This window comes from Anneissia japonica, unplaced genomic scaffold (genome assembly GCF_011630105.1).
Source record: "Anneissia japonica isolate Jap-2015-1 unplaced genomic scaffold, ASM1163010v1 scaffold288180_len126829_cov150, whole genome shotgun sequence".
NCBI lineage: Eukaryota > Metazoa > Echinodermata > Crinoidea > Comatulida > Comatulidae > Anneissia > Anneissia japonica.
Window position 1 is genome coordinate 89,236 of NW_022695154.1, and position 19,400 is coordinate 108,635.

Consider the following 19,400-nt stretch of genomic DNA (forward strand, 5'->3'; position numbering starts at 1 on the left):
GTAATAAATACAGTTATAGTAGAATAATAGGCCTATACATAGAATAGGCATACACGCAGGATGAAATGTAACGTAGCGTACTGTACGTAGTGAATGTTGTAGAGGTCAAGGGTGAACGCGTTTCTGGAGCCGTGAATGCGTTACAGAACCTTAATGTCACCGCATTACCTTCCGAAGCACGGCGGAAAAACCTGTAAAAAAAAAAATCATTTTTACCATATTTTGGATAATGACCGTACTAAAAGTTGGTTTCTATTGATTATTAAGTAGTTTTCTACTCTCGTGTGGTAATATTTTTATCATTTTTGCACCCGTGTGGTCGCGAGCGGTCCCGAGTGGTCCCGTGTGGTCGCAAGTGGTTCCGTGTGGTATTTAGTAGGACCGCTAGCCTAGGCCTATACGGATGTTGACATATTGGGCGTAGGGTATAGCCTAGGAATACCCATAGCCTAGATGCATAGTTAGGCCTACCTCACCCATGTTATTGTTACCTGATCCATCCTCCATGCAGTAGCCTAGGCCTAAACTATTTCTTTTTTAGGTTTTGCTACTTGAAAAGTGTAGGCCTAGCCTAGGTAAGAAGACCTCCCTACTACTACTAGTAACTACTACTACTACTACTAGGCCTAGTAGTAGTACTACCTATCCCCCTGCAGACTGTAAAGTAGGGCCTGCACTGGGATATATCTTCCACTCTAAAATTAGGCCTAGGCCTAGAAATCCATCAGCGCATTTCTGAAAATAAGGGCTGATTTCCGTCCAGATATTTGCAGAAAATTTGGCTTTGACCGAATCTCAATATATAACAAATGTATATTATTATGCAGTAGGCCTAGTTACGATTCTGTTGACATGTTTTCCCACCGATTTTCTGTGCAAATTTGAGCTAGTTTTTGTGGTATCATTCGTGCAATAAAAAAATACTTTACAGTATGGCTCTACCCTGCTTTACTTGAAAATTGCATTATTGTTTGTTTTTATTTTGAATCTATTATGTTGAAAAATACAATACTGTAAGTGATTGAAAGTGAAATAAACATATAAGAAAACAGCTATTAAAAGATGAATTGAATGAATAGAATAATTAAAATATGTAGGCTAGGGCAGGCCTGAGAATACCTTTAATATCTATTTAGTCATTAAATTTTTTCCCTACACTACAGTGGAGTGCAGGATTTGAACAAAAGAAGAAATAACTATTTAAGCTGGGATGATTATTTCATGGCTGTAGCATTCCTCTCTGCACAGCGCAGCAAAGATCCTAGTTCACAGGTAAGCCCTATCTAGCTAGACTATCAAATTTTATTTGACATGCCTAAGTAGGCCTATGGCCATGATGACATCACATCGTGACCATATATAGGCACCATGACTATATATGGGCATACTGCAGTTTTTTGTAGAAGAAAATTTTGTATACATTTTAAATGTAAATTCGGAAATTGTGCTCGTTATTGTACAGTAATTTTTCTTTCTGTATCATGCAATTATTAGGTTGGTGCTTGTATAGTAAATGACAAAAATAGAATTGTTGGCATCGGTTACAACGGCATGCCTACAGGATGTAGTGATCATGAACTGCCTTGGAGGAGGAAAGCTGATAATTGGCTGGACACAAAATATCCATACGGTAATAATTCTTGTTGGTAAAAAAAATAGATGTATTGTTTGTCTATGCAACACCTTACCTTGATAGACACATTTTAACTTTCTGGTTTGTTTCAGTGATGGTGCCAGTGTGGGTCCATGGGGCACAAGACCCTGTCAAGGACCCAGTAGACGTAGGATCAGTAGCCAATAATTTTATATATTCGAAAAACGCTACTTTGAAAAAAAACCAAAAAACTTAAACATAAAGGTCCATGTTCTTCAAATTTGCTCTAACCAAAGTGGGTGTGGTCACCTGCCAGGCACTTTGGATTTCCCATTGCTGACTAAAGCCGGCCTCTGAATGTGCCGTATGACCGTCGATCAACAAATCAAACTTCGTTCCCTGTTAGCGGTAGGTGACGCGACGTCATCTGGACAATTAGTCACTAAAAATGATCCCCAGCTCGTCGCATGCCGTTCTCCAGAGAATCGCGTCAACGCATTGAGTGCCTAGCTTGATAGGTACCCTGTCAAGGACTTTGGACCCCTTCTTTGAAGAGTCTCTGTCACCACCACTGCTAAACTCACATCTATTGGTCTATCTATCGGCTGACTGGCTATAAAGACCATTTCTTTTTCCCTATTTTATTTTTCTTCTGTATTCCTCCTAATGCTTCTATTTTAAAATTTTCAAGTACATCGGGCAAATAATTTGTGAGATATTGACGCGAACAGACAAAAATATATGGCTGCAATACCTTCACCCTTCGAAGGCGGGGATAATTATCGCTAACTTAAAATGTATAAGCCTCTTTGGTTAGCAAGTGGGCCACTTAAAAATGTACAGTATTGTCCCTTGCTAATATCAAAAAATAAACTTGCTCATATTGCAATAGCATACAAATTATTAACTTGTGCATAAAAATTATTAAATTTAAAAAAATGTGTACCCAGATTTTTAGACCAAAAAATTATAATAAAAATAACAAAACACTTCCAGTGACTGGAAGTTTTTCTATCATTTTTTCCGCTGTAAACTGATGGGTAGACATTTTTTAAATACACTACAATAATTTCTATGTTCAAGTTGATAACTTGTATGTTACTTCAAGATGGGCAAGTTAATTTCAAAAAATATTTTTATGATTTTTTATGGTATTTAGCAAGGGACAATACATCTTTAAGCAATGTTTCTATAATAGATTTCCTGTTAAAAATTATGATTACAGTTTGCCATGCGGAAGTCAATGCTGTTATGAACAAGATTTCTGCAGATCTGAAGGGATGCAGGATGTACGTAGCGTTGTTTCCATGTAACGAATGTGCAAAAATTATTATCCAGGCTGGTATCAAATCCGTCATTTATATGTCGGATAAATACCACGATGATGATAAAATGAAAGCCTCACGAAGGCTAATGGACATGGCTGGTGTGGAATTCAGGTAATTCATTAAACAGAGGAATGATCCATTTCAGAATAGGAGTGTTGAAGTTTTATTTACACTTGTACTGCTATACACATAGTCTAATACCCCTCTCACACCCCCTCCCACCATTGTCAATAGGCAACCTTGACTTGCTAGCTATATTATGATTTGTCTAAGCAAACTATAGGAATGGTTTAATTTATTAATTTGTAGAGAAAAGATAAATACTGTATAGTTAAACTTGCCTAAGTCAACTCTGCCTTACTTGAATAATTTCTAAGTCAATCTTATTTTACATTCGAAACTGTTGTGATTTCCAATAATCTTTAGGTCAAATTTTATCCAAGTCAAACAATCTTTTAATGCTATTTTATATTCGACTTAGGCAATTTCAACTGTACATGTAAGCAAATTAAAAAAAACGTGTAGGCTTGACACATTGACCTCTGATGAATAGTGTCCAAAATTTACTACAAACTCGTAAAATGTAATAATGAGCTATTATCATTATTATATAACACTTTTGGTAGAAAATTATAAGCTGCTCTGAGTTTCTTTGCTAATCTTCTTTCCTCCTATGCTTCTTCCATATTTACGTTAAATATAATTTATTTTACTAAATAACATACTTACGCATAATGCTATATAAATCTAAATTATTATTTTTTATCTTCACAGGCATTTCAAACCAACAAACTCCGAAATTGTGATCGATTTCAACTCCATTGACCCTAAAACAGGCAGGAGCCTAGATGAAATGACCATGGAATCTGCTACCAAGCAAGTTTTGGAAAACAATTCACCAAGCATTCCAACATAAGGCGACACTTTTTTTATAGAATGTTTAGCAAACCCACTGCCTGCTAATAATAGGGATTTTGAATAAAAAAGTAGAATTTTATTTTTTGGACAATTGGTGCATCCACTGCCACGAAGAAATGAAAATTCAGAAAAAAATAAAAGTTTTTCTTTACTTTTATTACACCTGCCGCTACTTTGAAATCTCCAAAAATAAGATGTATATTTCTTCCTAGTTATATATATTTAAAGCATTTAACCATCCCATTACCAATAAAATTATTTTTTTATTTTCTCCTCCATCTGGATGTTTTTGGTAAAACTATTTGCTAAATAAAAACCAAAATATTATTTTTATTTTTATTCCACCCTTCTCTGGCGATCTATAAAAAACTTAAGTTCGCAAAACAAGGTATAACAAAGTCACCTAACCATTCATAAGTGAAGATCCTATGATGTATTTTCACTGGAGGTGGTTTACTTAATTTACTTTAATTTACTTGAGGTACCTGTCATGTACTATAAATCAAGTCAAGTTTTGGTGTTGCCATTCATTTTTTGTATAACATTAATATTTCACAGGGTGCTCGCTTAAATTACAAAATTACAAGTTTTGGAGGGACTACCGTTTTTGCTGCTTACTAATGTTGGTAGGAGTATTGTATGTTGTTATGCAAGGTATAAACCAAAAATATAGTTAATTCTAGAAGTTCAAAGGGTGCTCGCTTAAATTACAAAATTACAAGTTTTGGACGGACTACCGTTTTTGCTGCTTACTAATGTTGGTAGGAGTATTGTATGTTGTTATGCAAGGTATAAACCAAAAATATAGTTAATTCTTGAAGTCATCAATTATTTATACAAACGGGAAAAAAATTCAATATTATTTTGAATAAAAAATATATGTTTAAAATTTGCTTATTTGTTTTTGTATTTGTTGTGCCTTATCTTCATCTTTATAATGGTGTTTTTCACACCGCACCTTCAGGCTGCTACGAAGAAGAATGGGGGAGGGGGCCTGTCTGAAGGCCTGTTTATACTTGCAACGATAACGATAAAAAGCTAAGAAGCAATTGTTCATTTAGAAATAAGGGACGTTTTTACGCTAGGACGATTCGATAATGATTTATTGTGTATACTATAAAAAAATATTTTGACAAATCAATTCAGAAGTAGTAGTAACAACGATTTTAATGTTTTTTTTTTCATGATTATGACGTCATTTGAATTGATTTGTCAAAATATTTTGTTATCGTATACAAGATAAATTGTCGAATCGTCCTACTGTAAAAATTTCTTTTTTTTTATATGAACAATTGCTTTTCAGCTTTTTATTGTTACCGTTGCAAGTATAAACAGGCCTTATAGCTGAAGCATAAAAATTGGCGATGATGGAGTTTATAAACTCGTCCAGCCAGAATAATAAAAATTAATAAAATATATTTTAAAAAACTGAATACAAATAAAGAAAATAAAATAATATAAAAAAAAGAATATTGATAACAACATAATGGTTAAGAACACAAGCTAAAGAAAGTCTATGGCCTACACCAATTATTATCGTATACACGATAAATTGTCGAATCGTCCTACTGTAAAAACTTCTCTTTCTTTTATTTTCTATATGAACAATTGCTTTTCGGCTTTTTATTTTTATCGTTGCAAGTATAAACAGGCCTTAAAGCTGAAGCACAAAAATTGGCGATGATGGAATTTATAAACTCGTCCAGCCAGAATAATAAAAAATTAATAAAATATATTTTAAAAAACTGAATACAAATAAAGAAAATAAAATAATATTAAAAAAAAGAATATTGATAACAACAATAATGGTTAAGAACACAAGCTAAAGACAGTCTATAGCCTACACCAATTATTATCGTATACACGATAAATTGTCGAATCGTCCTACTGTAAAAACTTCTCTTTTATTTTCTATATGAACAATTGCTTTTCAGCATTTTATTTTTATCGTTGCAAGTGTAAACAGGCCTTAAAGCTGAGGCATAAAAATTGGCGATGATGGAGTTTATAAACTCGTCCAGCAGAATAATAAAAAATTAATAAAATATATTTTAAAAAACTGAATACAAATAAAGAAAATAAAATAATATTAAAAAAAAGAATATTGATAACAACAATAATGGTTAAGAACACAATCTAAAGACAGTCTATGGCCTACACCAAATTATATACAGTATTACACTGGTTTATGAATTTTATACTTTCCACATTTCTAATGTACACTACTGTATAGTATGCCTTTTTGTTATTTTAATCCTGTGACCGCAATGCAAATAACTTTGTGGCTATTGTTACACCAGTCGTAAACCAAACCCTGTACCTGTAAGTTATTTTTTATGTTTGTGTGTCATACCATAAAAGAAATGCTTTGAAGATGAGATGGTCGTCATCAAGAATACGTTAATTTATTAAGTTTCGAAATACAACCAGTTGAAGATGTTGAGGGGTTGTTTTTTTAAGGAAGTATTTCTTGTTATAAGTTATTTGAAATTATAATGTACTAAAAAATTGTCATAGTCTAGCTTGAAAACTTAATTCGATCCAGACTAGAGTTCTGTACATTTAATGTGAAAAATGTTCATAAAAATAATATCTCAAATTTATATAGTGCCAATACAAAAAAAAGATCAAAGGTACAACGTATGTGAATAGCCACCGGAAAACAAATTGGTCTTAAGCTATGACTTACAGTTGCAAAGAAAGTTGGAAGAAGTTATGTTTTTCGGAAGCTGGTTCCAAAAAAAAAACCAAAAAACAAAGTGAAGTACAATATTGTACTATAGAGGGCGGCAAATAAAAATATACAGTAACCATGTTACTAGAGAGGGCGGAAAACCGAAAAAATGTAATCATCAGGTCATTTATTTTGATTTCTTATTTAAACTGGTGAAGTGTTCAGTAAACATACTGTGTTTTTAGTGCCCGGTATTGAATATCAACCATCGGTAGTACATTTACTAACCTTAGATATTTGAAATGCGTGACTAAACCAGTTGGCTGGTGGAGGGGCGGAGACTGACGGGCCCCTCCGGGATTCATAGGCGGGGGCCCGGTGATGGTCCAGGGGGCGAAGCCCCTGGCGCTCCGACGATCTGAGCCTTTTTAAGCTGTTTTAAATCGATTTCAGGGAGTGTTTGTTGATAATTCCGGGTAGGATACACAAACAGAGATATTTTTAATATAGCCACGTACAATTTGAGTTTCAATGTAATGTTTAATTTGAAAATGAATAGGGATACTGATCAATTTTTAGTAACGCGTCAGTGAATTAAGTATTCACGTAAATACTGTCTAATGACTCAAGTAACTGCATGACCGTTTTTATATTTTTAATAAAACAAATTTCTTTTACTACTTATAAATACATTTTCCCCGGAATTCGTGATAATTCGTTATCACGCATAGACCTGTGGTAAATACGTGACAAATTTATGAACGCATGTGTTTCTGCAAAATGCGTGTTTCAACCAAAAACCGTCTTTGAAATGCGGGACCGTCCCGCACGATGTGAGACGGTTGGTAATTATGGTAGTAAAAACTGGGAAAGAAATTAAATTAAATTATTGCTCATTTATTTGGTCTACAGTGTATTTGGTTTTATATACTCGTGGATACTTATACAAACTATGTTCTAATATGGGAAGGGAAATTAACGACAAATGATGGGGATGGTTTGAGTCTGAGTCTATGACCACCGGATGCCTAACAGTTTCAGCCATTTTAGACGCTATAGGCCTAGTGATGATTTGGCCGACATCGCTTCATAAAGGATATTTCCCGCAATATCCATCAAACTTGACAACCGACCAATCAGAACATGTTATTTAATATCCTGGAATACGCACCCCACAATCAATAAAGTTTACTTAAGCTTAAGGTCCTGCATTTAGCGCCTTATTCAGAAAGATCCATCCACTAGAAAAACAAACATCGTCACACACCCAGATAACTTGTGAAGTCACCACGTCTATCATTTTCAACATTGTATGACGTAACAAAACAATCAATAACTTTAGCAAATTTTATTGCATCCTTGTCCTGGAGAGAAAAAATGTAAGTATTGCCAGGAGAAGAATTCAATATCATAGTTAAGTAAAACCATCCACTAGCGAAACACAAACCAAGGACAAAAATAAGTAAACTAAATATTAACTGCGTGTCCTTCTTACCTGTCTAAAGTTTGTTGGCAACTCTAGAGCATTATACAAAACTGCAGACGTCATGCTGAATTTACGAGCATATTTCTGATAGGCCTCTGCCAATGATGCTGCAGGAACTTTACGATACTCTGGTTTAATTTTCGTGAGGCAGCGTGCCTGTTCGAGTCTGCTGATTTCATCATAAACTGTCAACTGGTGATGACTATCCGGTTGGAAAAACTGTTCGTTATGCTCAGGTTGAACTTCAAAATCAGAGTAGGCTACCCAGTCTAGAACACGATCAAAGTGATCCGGAGCTTTGTTTATATTTCTTTGGATTCTCTTGTGAAATTTAAAATAATCTGAGCTGTAACCTATGTATGCTGATGGTAATCTATGGGCTAAGTAAAAGAGTTGTCGACGTATTTCAATTTGGAACTTGGAAGCTGTGGTCCAATGTGAATACCGAATATTAAGATGTTGGCATACTGTGTATTCATTAGGTAGCTTGGTTGGCTTTGATTCCATTGTTTTCCGTTGGTTTCTGATCAGTTGACGTTTATCTCTAGCCAAGATAGATTCCTTCAAGATCCGTTGTCGCTTTGAACTGATCCTTTGTAGTGTTCGATGGACGTCATTTGCTCCATCTCGTTCACAAAGCTTGTCTTTGAGGTAATTCGTATAATCGTAAGCTATAACAGTATAGAAATATTTAATACAATTTGTGTCTTACAAACAAATATAATTCATTTTCAATTCGCAATACAGCAAAATATTTAATGGGACTTTTTTTGTCCATTGTTTAGCGAACTTTTTTAAAGATCGTCAAAGGCGGGCGGGAAAAAATTAAATAAAAGTTTGTTTTCTCATTGAGCAAAACGATCTTGCCAAAACCATCTAGGCGGAGGAGAAATTAAAAATAAAATGGTATTAATGAATTAAACAGTGTCGAATTGAGATTGATAAATGCTTTAAATTTATATAATTAAGAAAGAAATATCTTATTTTTGGAGATACCGGGGATCAGAGGTCATAATAAATGTATTATAATAAATTTATAAATATAGAATTTTATTTTTGTTATGAAACGTCCATTTTTTTTTTGTAGCGGAGGGTGCACTAACTGGCAAAAAATGAAATTTTATTTTGATTCAAAATGACCTTGTTTGGAGGTCGGAGGGTTCGCTAATAACGTATGAAAATAGTCTGGCCGTAATAGCTTTAATCAAATCACATTCCACGTGGAATGGTAAAAAATAATCGATTTAAACAAAAGTGTAATTTACCTATAGGAAGGCCGAATTCTCTGAGTATTTTATTATTTCCCATCATCAGTAGCTTGACTCTTTCTTTAGCTTTTGCTATGGCAGTTTCGTCCTGAAAGAAGTGGCAATTAAGTAAAGGTAAGAAATAAAAAAAAAAGTTTCATTTTTATTGTTATAGTTTCATAAACATTTCAATCAATTTACAGCCAAATACTTATTGCTTGTAAATCAGAGTGTGACATCATTCTGATTAATTATTATTTAATTGAACGTTTTGCCAGATTTTTTTTACAGACATCTTTAAGAATAATGAATGGATTATTTATTAGGCTTACCTGTTCATAGTTTGCAGGCATCTCAAGAGAATTGTACATAAGTGCAAATATCATGCTGTCTTTACGAGCATATTCCTGGTGAGTCTCTGCCAATGATGTTACAGAAAACCTTTGCTCTTTGTTGATCTCAGTAAGGTCACGTAATAACTCTAGTTTGCTGATTTCGGTATAAACATCTTGCAGTTGGTGATCTGATGGACAATACTGATCATCGCGCTCTGGTATAACTCTAGAATCTGTATAGAGAACCCAGTCTAGAACTCGATCCAGATGATCTTCTGCTTTATTAAGGTTTTTCAGGATTCTCTTGTGAAATTTGTAATCAGCAGCTCGGTTAATGCAGTTTGCTGGTTGTGACCTATACGCTAGGCAATAGAGCTTATGGCGAATTTCCATTTCAACGAAAGAAGCTATTGTCCAATGTGAATATCTGAAGTCACGATGTCTGCATACCAGATACCTTTTCATGTGTCTTATCTCATTAGCAATTGTCCTGTGCATAACATAACTGGAGAATATATGATCTGGTGACAATTGGACTCTTGATTGTAGATCTAATCTTGTATCAGGACGTGTTACTCTCTTGTTAGTTGACTTATGGTAGGCGTTCACTTTTGCTTCTGGTTTTGCGGTTATTGCCAAAGATGCTCCGGTGTTTGTCACATTTGATTGAAGAATAGCATTTGTAACTTCAGGTGAATTTTCCATGACGGTTTCTGATTCAAAGTTCAATGAATGAGCTGGCATTTTCAATATTCGAACCGGTAAAGCGTTTTCTTTAAATTCAATGCCCCTTTCTAGAGCTCTTGCTACTTTGGTTGGAGTGACGGAAGAGTTATCTGAAGTTCTGGAGGTCGGAGTTACCTTGAGATTTAAGGCAGGATTGTAGTGTATTAACTGGTCGTTTTGGCTTGCAGATCGTGAATTGGTTGTTAGTTTACATCGAATTGTTTTGGTTGCCTTTGTTCTGGATTCATTTCTCCTTTGGTCGTTTACAATTTCGTCAACAAGCAAACGTATTACCCATCTGTAATCGTTCTTGGCATTAGAATTGAAATTTTCTATAGATCGGGTTGGTCTGAACCACACATGCAGGCTTAGTAGCCGCGGATTTACATTAGGATGATTATTTTTGTTTTGAATAAGCATCAAAAGATGGAGTCCGGTCAGTAACAATTTTTCCTTCTTGGTCATCACACCATTAAGTGGTATTAAACGTGACCAACATGCACTGGCAATCTGCCACGATGCAACACCGAAGTCTTTTTTTATTTTCAGCTGTTTTACATAACATCGACGTTTTGTGTGTTGGTTGGATGTTTGGATGCGTTCTCTGTCTGTTTCATGGGTATACCTGTTCTCAGATGCCATAACTTTCAGGCACAAAAATAGGCACGTAAGAGCAGACAAGAAGAATCCCATAATCCACAGTGGTGATAGGTGTCCATGGGCACAATATTTGAAGATATAAGCCTTAAGATTATTTGTACCGGTGCCTTTAAAAAAAAAAGAAGAAAACAAGGAGTGGTTTATAAAATCTTAGCAATATGAAATCAATATCAAATGAAACTTAGCATTAATTTTTCTTATTTTGGTACAATGTGCCAAGGTTTGGCAAATTCAAACTTAATAACAGATCTTTTTCACAAGACGTACTCTGGTCTCGTTATGGGGCTTTAAAGCGAGGGGTTGTTCTTAATTGACACGAATTTAACAGCAGGCCCTGGGATTGGAAGGCATAATTCTTTACCAGCAAATTGAACAACGATTGTTTATTAAAATATTACAAGAAAGATATCAAAATTCTAGTCATGATACCTACCAAAATATGAGGAGTCCAAGTAGACTATTTTGGTCAATTTTCGATACACGATGTTGCAGATCAAAGTGTGATATTCAAGTACCAGTTTGGAAACGATTAGAGTCTGGTGAACATACGCTGAAACAGCATGCATAGCGAATCGGGTCAACGGATGATTGACTGTGTTGCGAATGAATGTGGGTTGTTCAAACATATTTTCAACTATTTCATGAGTTAGTTCAACTCGATCTATGGAGTAAATTTAGAAAATGAGGAGTACCATGTAAAAAGAAACGAAATTGTCAACTTAATTAGATGTTGTCAAACGTTTTCGTCAGAAGGTTAAACAATTTAGAAATCGAAAATCAATGGAATTATCATTAAATAGGTAATATTATTTATGTAATCTTGTTCTAATCTAATTTCATTTAGCTTAAACATTGTATATATGACAAAAAATGTTATCTATTATTTATGTGAACTTAATAAAACGATAAATCAATAAAATTACAGGTCAATTAAAACCATAAGATTCTACATTAGTTAATACATATAGATGTGTAACAGTTGAAACTATATAATAAATATAGGAAAACCATTAACTTTTTGTCCAGACTCATCACCGGGACTCACATTCTGTACTATAATCATCAGAAAATAAATAGGGCCTATGTCGAAATATTGTTTGTAAGTATCAGTAAATCCTCCTTACTCACAAATGTATTTATCAAGTAACATTCACGTTGTTCAAGTAACAAACACAATATACAACATATTTTTCTAACTAAAAACTGAATTGAAGCAATACTGTACAACATATATTATTAATTGGTTTAACAATAATGCTGATGATTGGTATGCACTGATGCAATATTGATTGTAAAATTTAGGATATTTTGGTTAACGTATTCATAACGTTAAAAGTAATCTTACCTTGGTCTGAGCCTGCGCATAACACTGCCGATGATATTGAACAGCTGATTATGATGATGACGTTAATGGTCAATTGGCGAATCATGATGAATTTCAATTAATTATTAATGATGAACTTCCTGAATATATATAACAAAAAATAACAGATTGGGTTTTAAAAGGTTCAGATTATGGGCCTAGGCCTATTTCACGATTATAACCATGATGATATTATTTAATTAATAATTATGAGCCTCAGGCTCGACAACTATCTCTTTGTTCAATATGTATAACCATAAATAATACCTCCATGGTATAACTTCGCACAAAATACCAACTAAAAAAACTAGGCCCTAGGCCTAGGCTAGTGCTAGTGCTGTCTCTTATACACATCTAGATGTGTATAAGAGACAGGATTAATTATTATTTAATTGAACGTTTTTCCAGATTTTTTTTACAGACATCTTTAAGAATAATGAATGGATTATTTATTAGGCTTACCTGTTCATAGTTTGCAGGCATCTCAAGAGAATTGTACATAAGTGCAAATATCATGCTGTCTTTACGAGCATATTCCTGGTGAGTCTCTGCCAATGATGTTACAGAAAACCTTTGCTCTTTGTTGATCTCAGTAAGGTCACGTAATAACTCTAGTTTGCTGATTTCGGTATAAACATCTTGCAGTTGGTGATCTGATGGACAATACTGATCATCGCGCTCTGGTATAACTCTAGAATCTGTATAGAGAACCCAGTCTAGAACTCGATCCAGATGATCTGCTTTAGTAAGGTTTTTCAGGATTCTCTTAACCTAAAACAAACACATGGGAGTATCTTAGTAACGTTAAATTTACGCACGCGGAATTTACGCGTCGGACTCTTAACACTTTTCCGACACACGACTCAACTCAACTAGCTGACTGCAACAACTGATCGCCAACTAGTTGCCGGTAGCGCTTATGTCGACTTTCATTCGCGATCGCGCAACTATTACAGGAACTTTCAAGAAACTACTGCTGGCCTGTTTCTGAAACGATTATTAAAAAACACGTGTTTTTTCTCTAGCATAAACGGGCCAAAAATGAATGCGTTATTAATGCGTAAAACACGTGTTTTGTAGTACACTTTCAGCTGCAACGCAAAACATGCCCTAAGTTTAATTCGTTACCAAGAGCGCTTATATCAAGGATACTGTTTTTGCTAAATACAACAAATAAAATGTATATTTTGAATTACATTAATTATGAAACTACATGACATAACAAAAGTTGTGTTACTACTTTGAAGTCTTTTTGATTAACGATAGAAAATAAGAAACTCACGGCTTTTTCTGCCAGAAGGAAATAAACAGATAATAAAAAGACATAGTGCAACATGGATTTACGGAAGAGATCTGTTTTTTGTGTACCATTTTCCATGGCCACTGATTAATCTCGGATAAAAATTTATAATACATAGGCCTACTCCAAGTATTGAAATGCACGCCATCGTGTTGGGACAGATTCAATATGCCGACATTAATTGTCATCAACAGGATTTAGTCGATTTAGTGACCAGTTTTATAACCTAAGTTTGGATCAGAATATTTTCAGAATAGATTATTGTTTTATTTTTGTAGAATGTTTATAGATACATTCCTTTGCCAATCTAGTACTGTACTATTAATTCGTCCAAAATCTCTTTAACTTTATTAAATATTTCGTTATCCTCACTTGGGTCGCCCATGATGAAACAGTACACTGAACAGCCTGATAAAAAGAAACAATTGAAGAGAAAAAACAAGGACAAACAGGAGGAAACAAGACACAAATAAAAAAAAAAATAAAAAAAAACGAAAAAAAAAAAAAAACTGTAGGCCTACGAGAATAAAACTAAAACTACAATAAATCCGCTCAAAAATATATTAGTCAAATTTTCATTAAAAGTGGTTTAACTATTGAACCTCTTTATTGCAGTATTATGTAGGCCTATTCATATTTTGTCATACCTAAACATCTAACCCTCGATATTTAGTGTGAGGCCGGTGTAGCACGAATTTTATTTCTTGGCGAATTTTAGTATTTCGTGGTCTGGATCATCAGAGCCTGTGGGACACAAATTTGCACAAACACTTTCTTCCGTGGTAAAGGAAATATGTCTATGTATTCATTAAAAAAATAAAGTAACTAAAGTTTATACAATCGAGCATGCACCGTATGTTCAACTTAACTTCACAGCTTTATTATTATTATTATTATTATTATTATTATTATTATTATTATTATTATTATTATTATTATTATGCATATCTAAAACTCTATGCGCTTAAGATTAACAATTCCAAATTAATCATTATTTATTTTATCATTTATTGTTAATTAACAAAAAGTTTATAATTCAAAGAATTGTGAAATTATCTGGCATAATCTATCTTGTATCAGTAAAAATATATGTTCAAGCTAATTTAGGTTGAAAAGATCACAAGTCACTTTACAGGGAGAAACAACTTCCTTTTTTTTTTGTTTTGGCTGAGTAGCCTGTTCGACCGTTGTCACGACTATTTCTTTTCACTTTTTTTGGACCTTTACTCTACAACAATTTAACTGACTGTGCTGTAAAATATTTTCCAAAATGTTATGCAATATATGTTGTTCAATTGTTGGTTATACCATTTCTATCAAAGGAAAATGGATAAATATATTTGTTTAAACTAGATACAATTTATATTCACGCTATTCTGCTATTCTCACATACAACCCCATTGTCTTCAAATATCCAGCTTAAAATAAATATCTAATAAAAACCAAAAACAATAAGGCTTACTTATGATTTTTTATCCCTATTTAAAAAAACTTAACAGCTTTAAAGCTGAAACAAAGCTGCCATGCCGATTCTACCAAGTGCCTTGACAATCAAGAACATTTCAAATAACTCAATCACTATAGTATTCCAATCTTGTCATCTCTGGAAGCAAATCGAAGAAATTCCTTTCTTTTTGATTCCTTTTATTTCATTTCCAAAAAAATATTGAAACAAAATTTCGCCGACGCAGTAGCAACACGACAGACCAATAGACAAAAACAAAGAGATAATAACAATAACAATGATATAATAATAATAATAAATAATAATAATAATAATAATATTTTTATTATTATTATTATTATTATTATTATTATTATTATTATTATTGAGATATTGTTTTTGGAGGCATCATTTTGGATTGTTTCCTCACGATTCTTTATTATACAGTACTTGTGTAGCAAATATCAATTCAAGGTTTGTATAGAAAGTCTGTTGTTTTTACAACCACTAGCCAATTATAGCAGGCCTGTATATGGTTCATATGCAGGAAGTTTGCTTAGGTCCAACCAATCAAAATGAGGCCATTGCTTAGCCAAATTGGTCGGACGTAAGCCTAATTTGCAGACATCACCCTGTATTGTATACGCGACTGACTACATTGCATAACACAGCACTATGTTGAAAGCGGATACGATCTGTATATTAAAGTTGAATTGCACAGATTATTGTTGATGACATCGAATATATTATTTTCAAACGTTTCTTAAACTATAGATCAGAGAATTAAATATGCTTTTTATCTTTAAATACTAAAGTGATTTTAGTATAGGCCTACAAGATTTTACTGATTTTGAATTCTCAAAATTCCAATTCATTCTACAACTCAAAGTGTATCAGAACCCACTTTACCTATTATTATCTCCCTGTATATAGAACAACATATACAGTATACAGTTTTAAATAATTTACCGTGGCTCTTTGTTGATATACTGTAATTAGCAGTTTAAATGCATGAATGTTATTTCGTTGATGATTTCATTATATTTTATTGTATTTGTTTCGAACTGTATTTTATGAGAAATTTTCAGCATTTCATTTTTTATATATTTTATATACCCTTAAAGTATTGTATTCTCATTGTATCGTTAATAATAGATCTTCCTGGAAATTGAATAAAATAAATAAAAATAAAATACCACAATTTCGAGTAAATTCTGTAATTAATTAACTCTAATTTAGATGGATATAAGCAGAGCAATATATAAAACACTTTAACATGCCAACATTTTTTTTTGAGAAATAGGAACCATTATCCTTTTGGACATTGGCAAACAATTTGATAAACATATGATCCGGTGAAATATTAGAAGGATGAACATAATGTGAATTTGGAATAATTCGATGAAATAACATAATAATGCAATGAATGAATAAATCATCGATGGACCAACCCTTTAGAGAATCGACGAATTGGACCAATTTATGATGATATATGAATCGATGGAAGGACTTATAAATGATTCAATGAATTACCATTGTTACTAATAGGCCTACAGGTTAGGCTCAGAGTTCTGCCTCATCATTATTATTACTAACACGGCTATGCAGCTATTTTCACTATTATTACTAATCTTGGTTACCTTTGTATGCACATATTAGATGCAATAAAAAAAAAATTATTAATTTAATGGATGATAATTTATGGAATAATAGATGAATATATAGAATATGTAAATATATACAATCATCCAGCCACGTACTTAACATTTATCTTGGCTAATCTTGCAAAATGCGAAATGTGACAGGTGGTGGCGATGAGAAGTATTACCACATTAATATTTAAGTAACTTATTGATTACAGTTGCGCATTTAATTTAATTTCTCATATGCATCCGGTATAACATTTATACGCGTTTAACATCACTCGGGTTTTTTTTTCTTTTCATTTGATATAAACTTTAAATTTAAAAGAATTTTATTAAAACAAGACTCAACATCCAAAGAGAGTACACACCGCAATAAAACAACTCTTGTGGAAACTGTACTCTTCCGATCATTTTATCATACAACACGAAAATTATAACGGATGACCCTTAGTGCAAGAATGAAAAGCAAAGCCAAAGAATGTATTACTAAGTATAACATCAAATCCTATTGTAACCTTGAACCCTTGCACGATAAGCAAGTTGATGTGGGTCCATAAACAACTTAGTTTGTTCTAAAATTTCTTTTATTAGTTTTTCAAAACACTTCCAACGGATGTCAATGCAATCGGACGATTATCATTCAGTATCTTTGGATCTAAGATTTTATTTAGTGGTGAAATATATGCAGAATTCCGTAACCCTAAACAGTATAACTATATAGAGACTGATTCAACAAATGTGCAAATATAGGTGCTAATTCCTGACAACTTTACACACAACACAACTTTAAAACTTCACTTGAAATCATGTCTGGACCAGAAGCCTTACCTCGTTTAACCCCTCTAAAAACTTTTCCTACAAAATATGCACTGATCTCCAGCTTGTTTAGTTCTTTATGTAATTCCATCTCCTTAACCATATGTTTTTTATTTTGTTGAAACGGAATAAAATATAAGTTAGCCGTTGATGAGTACTATATTATTAAGAATAACAGCTTTACAGGGTTTTGGAACTGATGAAGGTGATGTAACATGTACTGATAATGTTGGCAGTCATATTCTCTCTTCTCCTCTTTCCCCGCCCCCCTGTTTGATCTGAAAAAACAATAAATATGTACTAAGTGAAAGCAATGAGAATATACAGGAAGGAGGAGGGAGAATTAATTTTTTGAAAAGTGAGCGTAGTACTTTAATAGTATCTGCCAAATAAATACATGTCTCTCAAATCCTTATTGGTTTTTTTTTACCATCCTGGTATCTCTTTTTTTTTCTTTTCGCCTCACTCTCTTCCTCCTCCTCGACAGAAGTGATGTCAGTGGAAATAATGTGTAAGAACCATGAGTCCCCCATGGATGTGGTGGACAAAAAAAATTAACATTAAAGACAATTTTGGTGGAGGGGGAGGAGTGGGAAGGTTTTTTAATATGGATGATTCTTGATTGATTTGTGCTTCAGAGGGTAGAGGATATTTACTTAACCATAATTTTTTTATTTGTTGAAACGGTCACCTAGCATAAAATAAAATGATAAAAATATATAAGTATGCTACTGATGCTTAAAATAAAGGGTAACAGTATTACAGATTTGAGAAACTGATAAGGGAGATGTTACATGCATGTATTGATATGGTCGACATTGATTCCCTTTATTCTCCCCTCCCCTTCCTGGTTGATCTGGAATTGGTTTGATTTAACAATGCAAGATACACCCATATCTGCATAAAGTGTAGATGAGGGGACAGGGTATAGTTGATAGGGTCACTTCTCCAAATAAAATGATCATATAAAATAAATAAATTAAAAAAAAAAAAAAAAAAAAAAAAAAAAGAAAAATAGGAAGGAGAAGTTATTTTTAAAAAGAGAGTTTTTAGCAGTTTTTATCAAATTTTCACATATCCATTATACAAATCTTTACTGGTGTTGGTCGGTTTGAGGTTCAGGGGGTGGAGGGTATCTAACCATAAGAACTTTATTAGGGGAGACTGAGAAAACTGCTTTTCCGTATTTCTTGTCTTTGTTTAGACCATTATTTTTTTTTTAATTGTCATGTAAATCTATTAAAATGATCATTACGTTTCTCAACAAATAATTGAGGATCTTCACCCACAGATATATTTACAGTTTGCTTCTTATTCGTACCTTGTAGAGAGGACAATCTGAAAGAAAGAAAACATACGTGGGACTCGGACTGAAAACAAGTTCAAAACCAGATTATAGGAATCAGACAAGTTCATTCCGAAATGCAAAACAAAAAAAATAGTATGGAACTAAGCAAATATATATGGACCCTTACAGATTCTAACATTAAATACACTATCAAATGGAAAATCATCAAACAATATGCAAAGCATATTCGAATATTACTAAACGATGCAATTTTACAATATTATCATATGTCACCCTGAACTATGTTCACTTAACAGTAAAAATGAGCTAGTAATTCACATGCAGACATAGAAGGAAATATTTACTCAGTCAAAGATAGCTCAGTCACTATCGACCCTAGCAATTCTTTAACAATTTCAATATAATCAGCTAATTAGACATGCAATTATAGTATGCATGACTTTGTAGGCCTATATTGTGCCATTCATGTTTTGTTGGACCTGACGAGTGTGGCCAGCTCTGCTGGCCATATGAAACAGATTTGTAGTCTGAGAATAAACATGATAAAGTAAGCC

General features: G+C 33.2%; 1 protein-coding gene across 1 annotated transcript in view; it reads left to right on the forward strand.

The window, feature by feature from the left end:
• LOC117101379 (deoxycytidylate deaminase-like) overlaps nt 1-4,733 on the forward strand; it is a 6,252-nt gene extending 1,519 nt beyond the window's left edge. The window contains exons 2-5 of the mRNA XM_033241357.1: nt 1,164-1,272; nt 1,495-1,630; nt 2,820-3,033; nt 3,697-4,733. Of these exons, the coding sequence (XP_033097248.1) occupies nt 1,164-1,272; nt 1,495-1,630; nt 2,820-3,033; nt 3,697-3,838 (601 nt within the window). The 3' untranslated portion in view covers nt 3,839-4,733. The remainder of the gene's footprint in view (nt 1-1,163; nt 1,273-1,494; nt 1,631-2,819; nt 3,034-3,696) is intronic.
• The last annotated feature ends 14,667 nt before the right edge of the window (nt 4,734-19,400 follow it).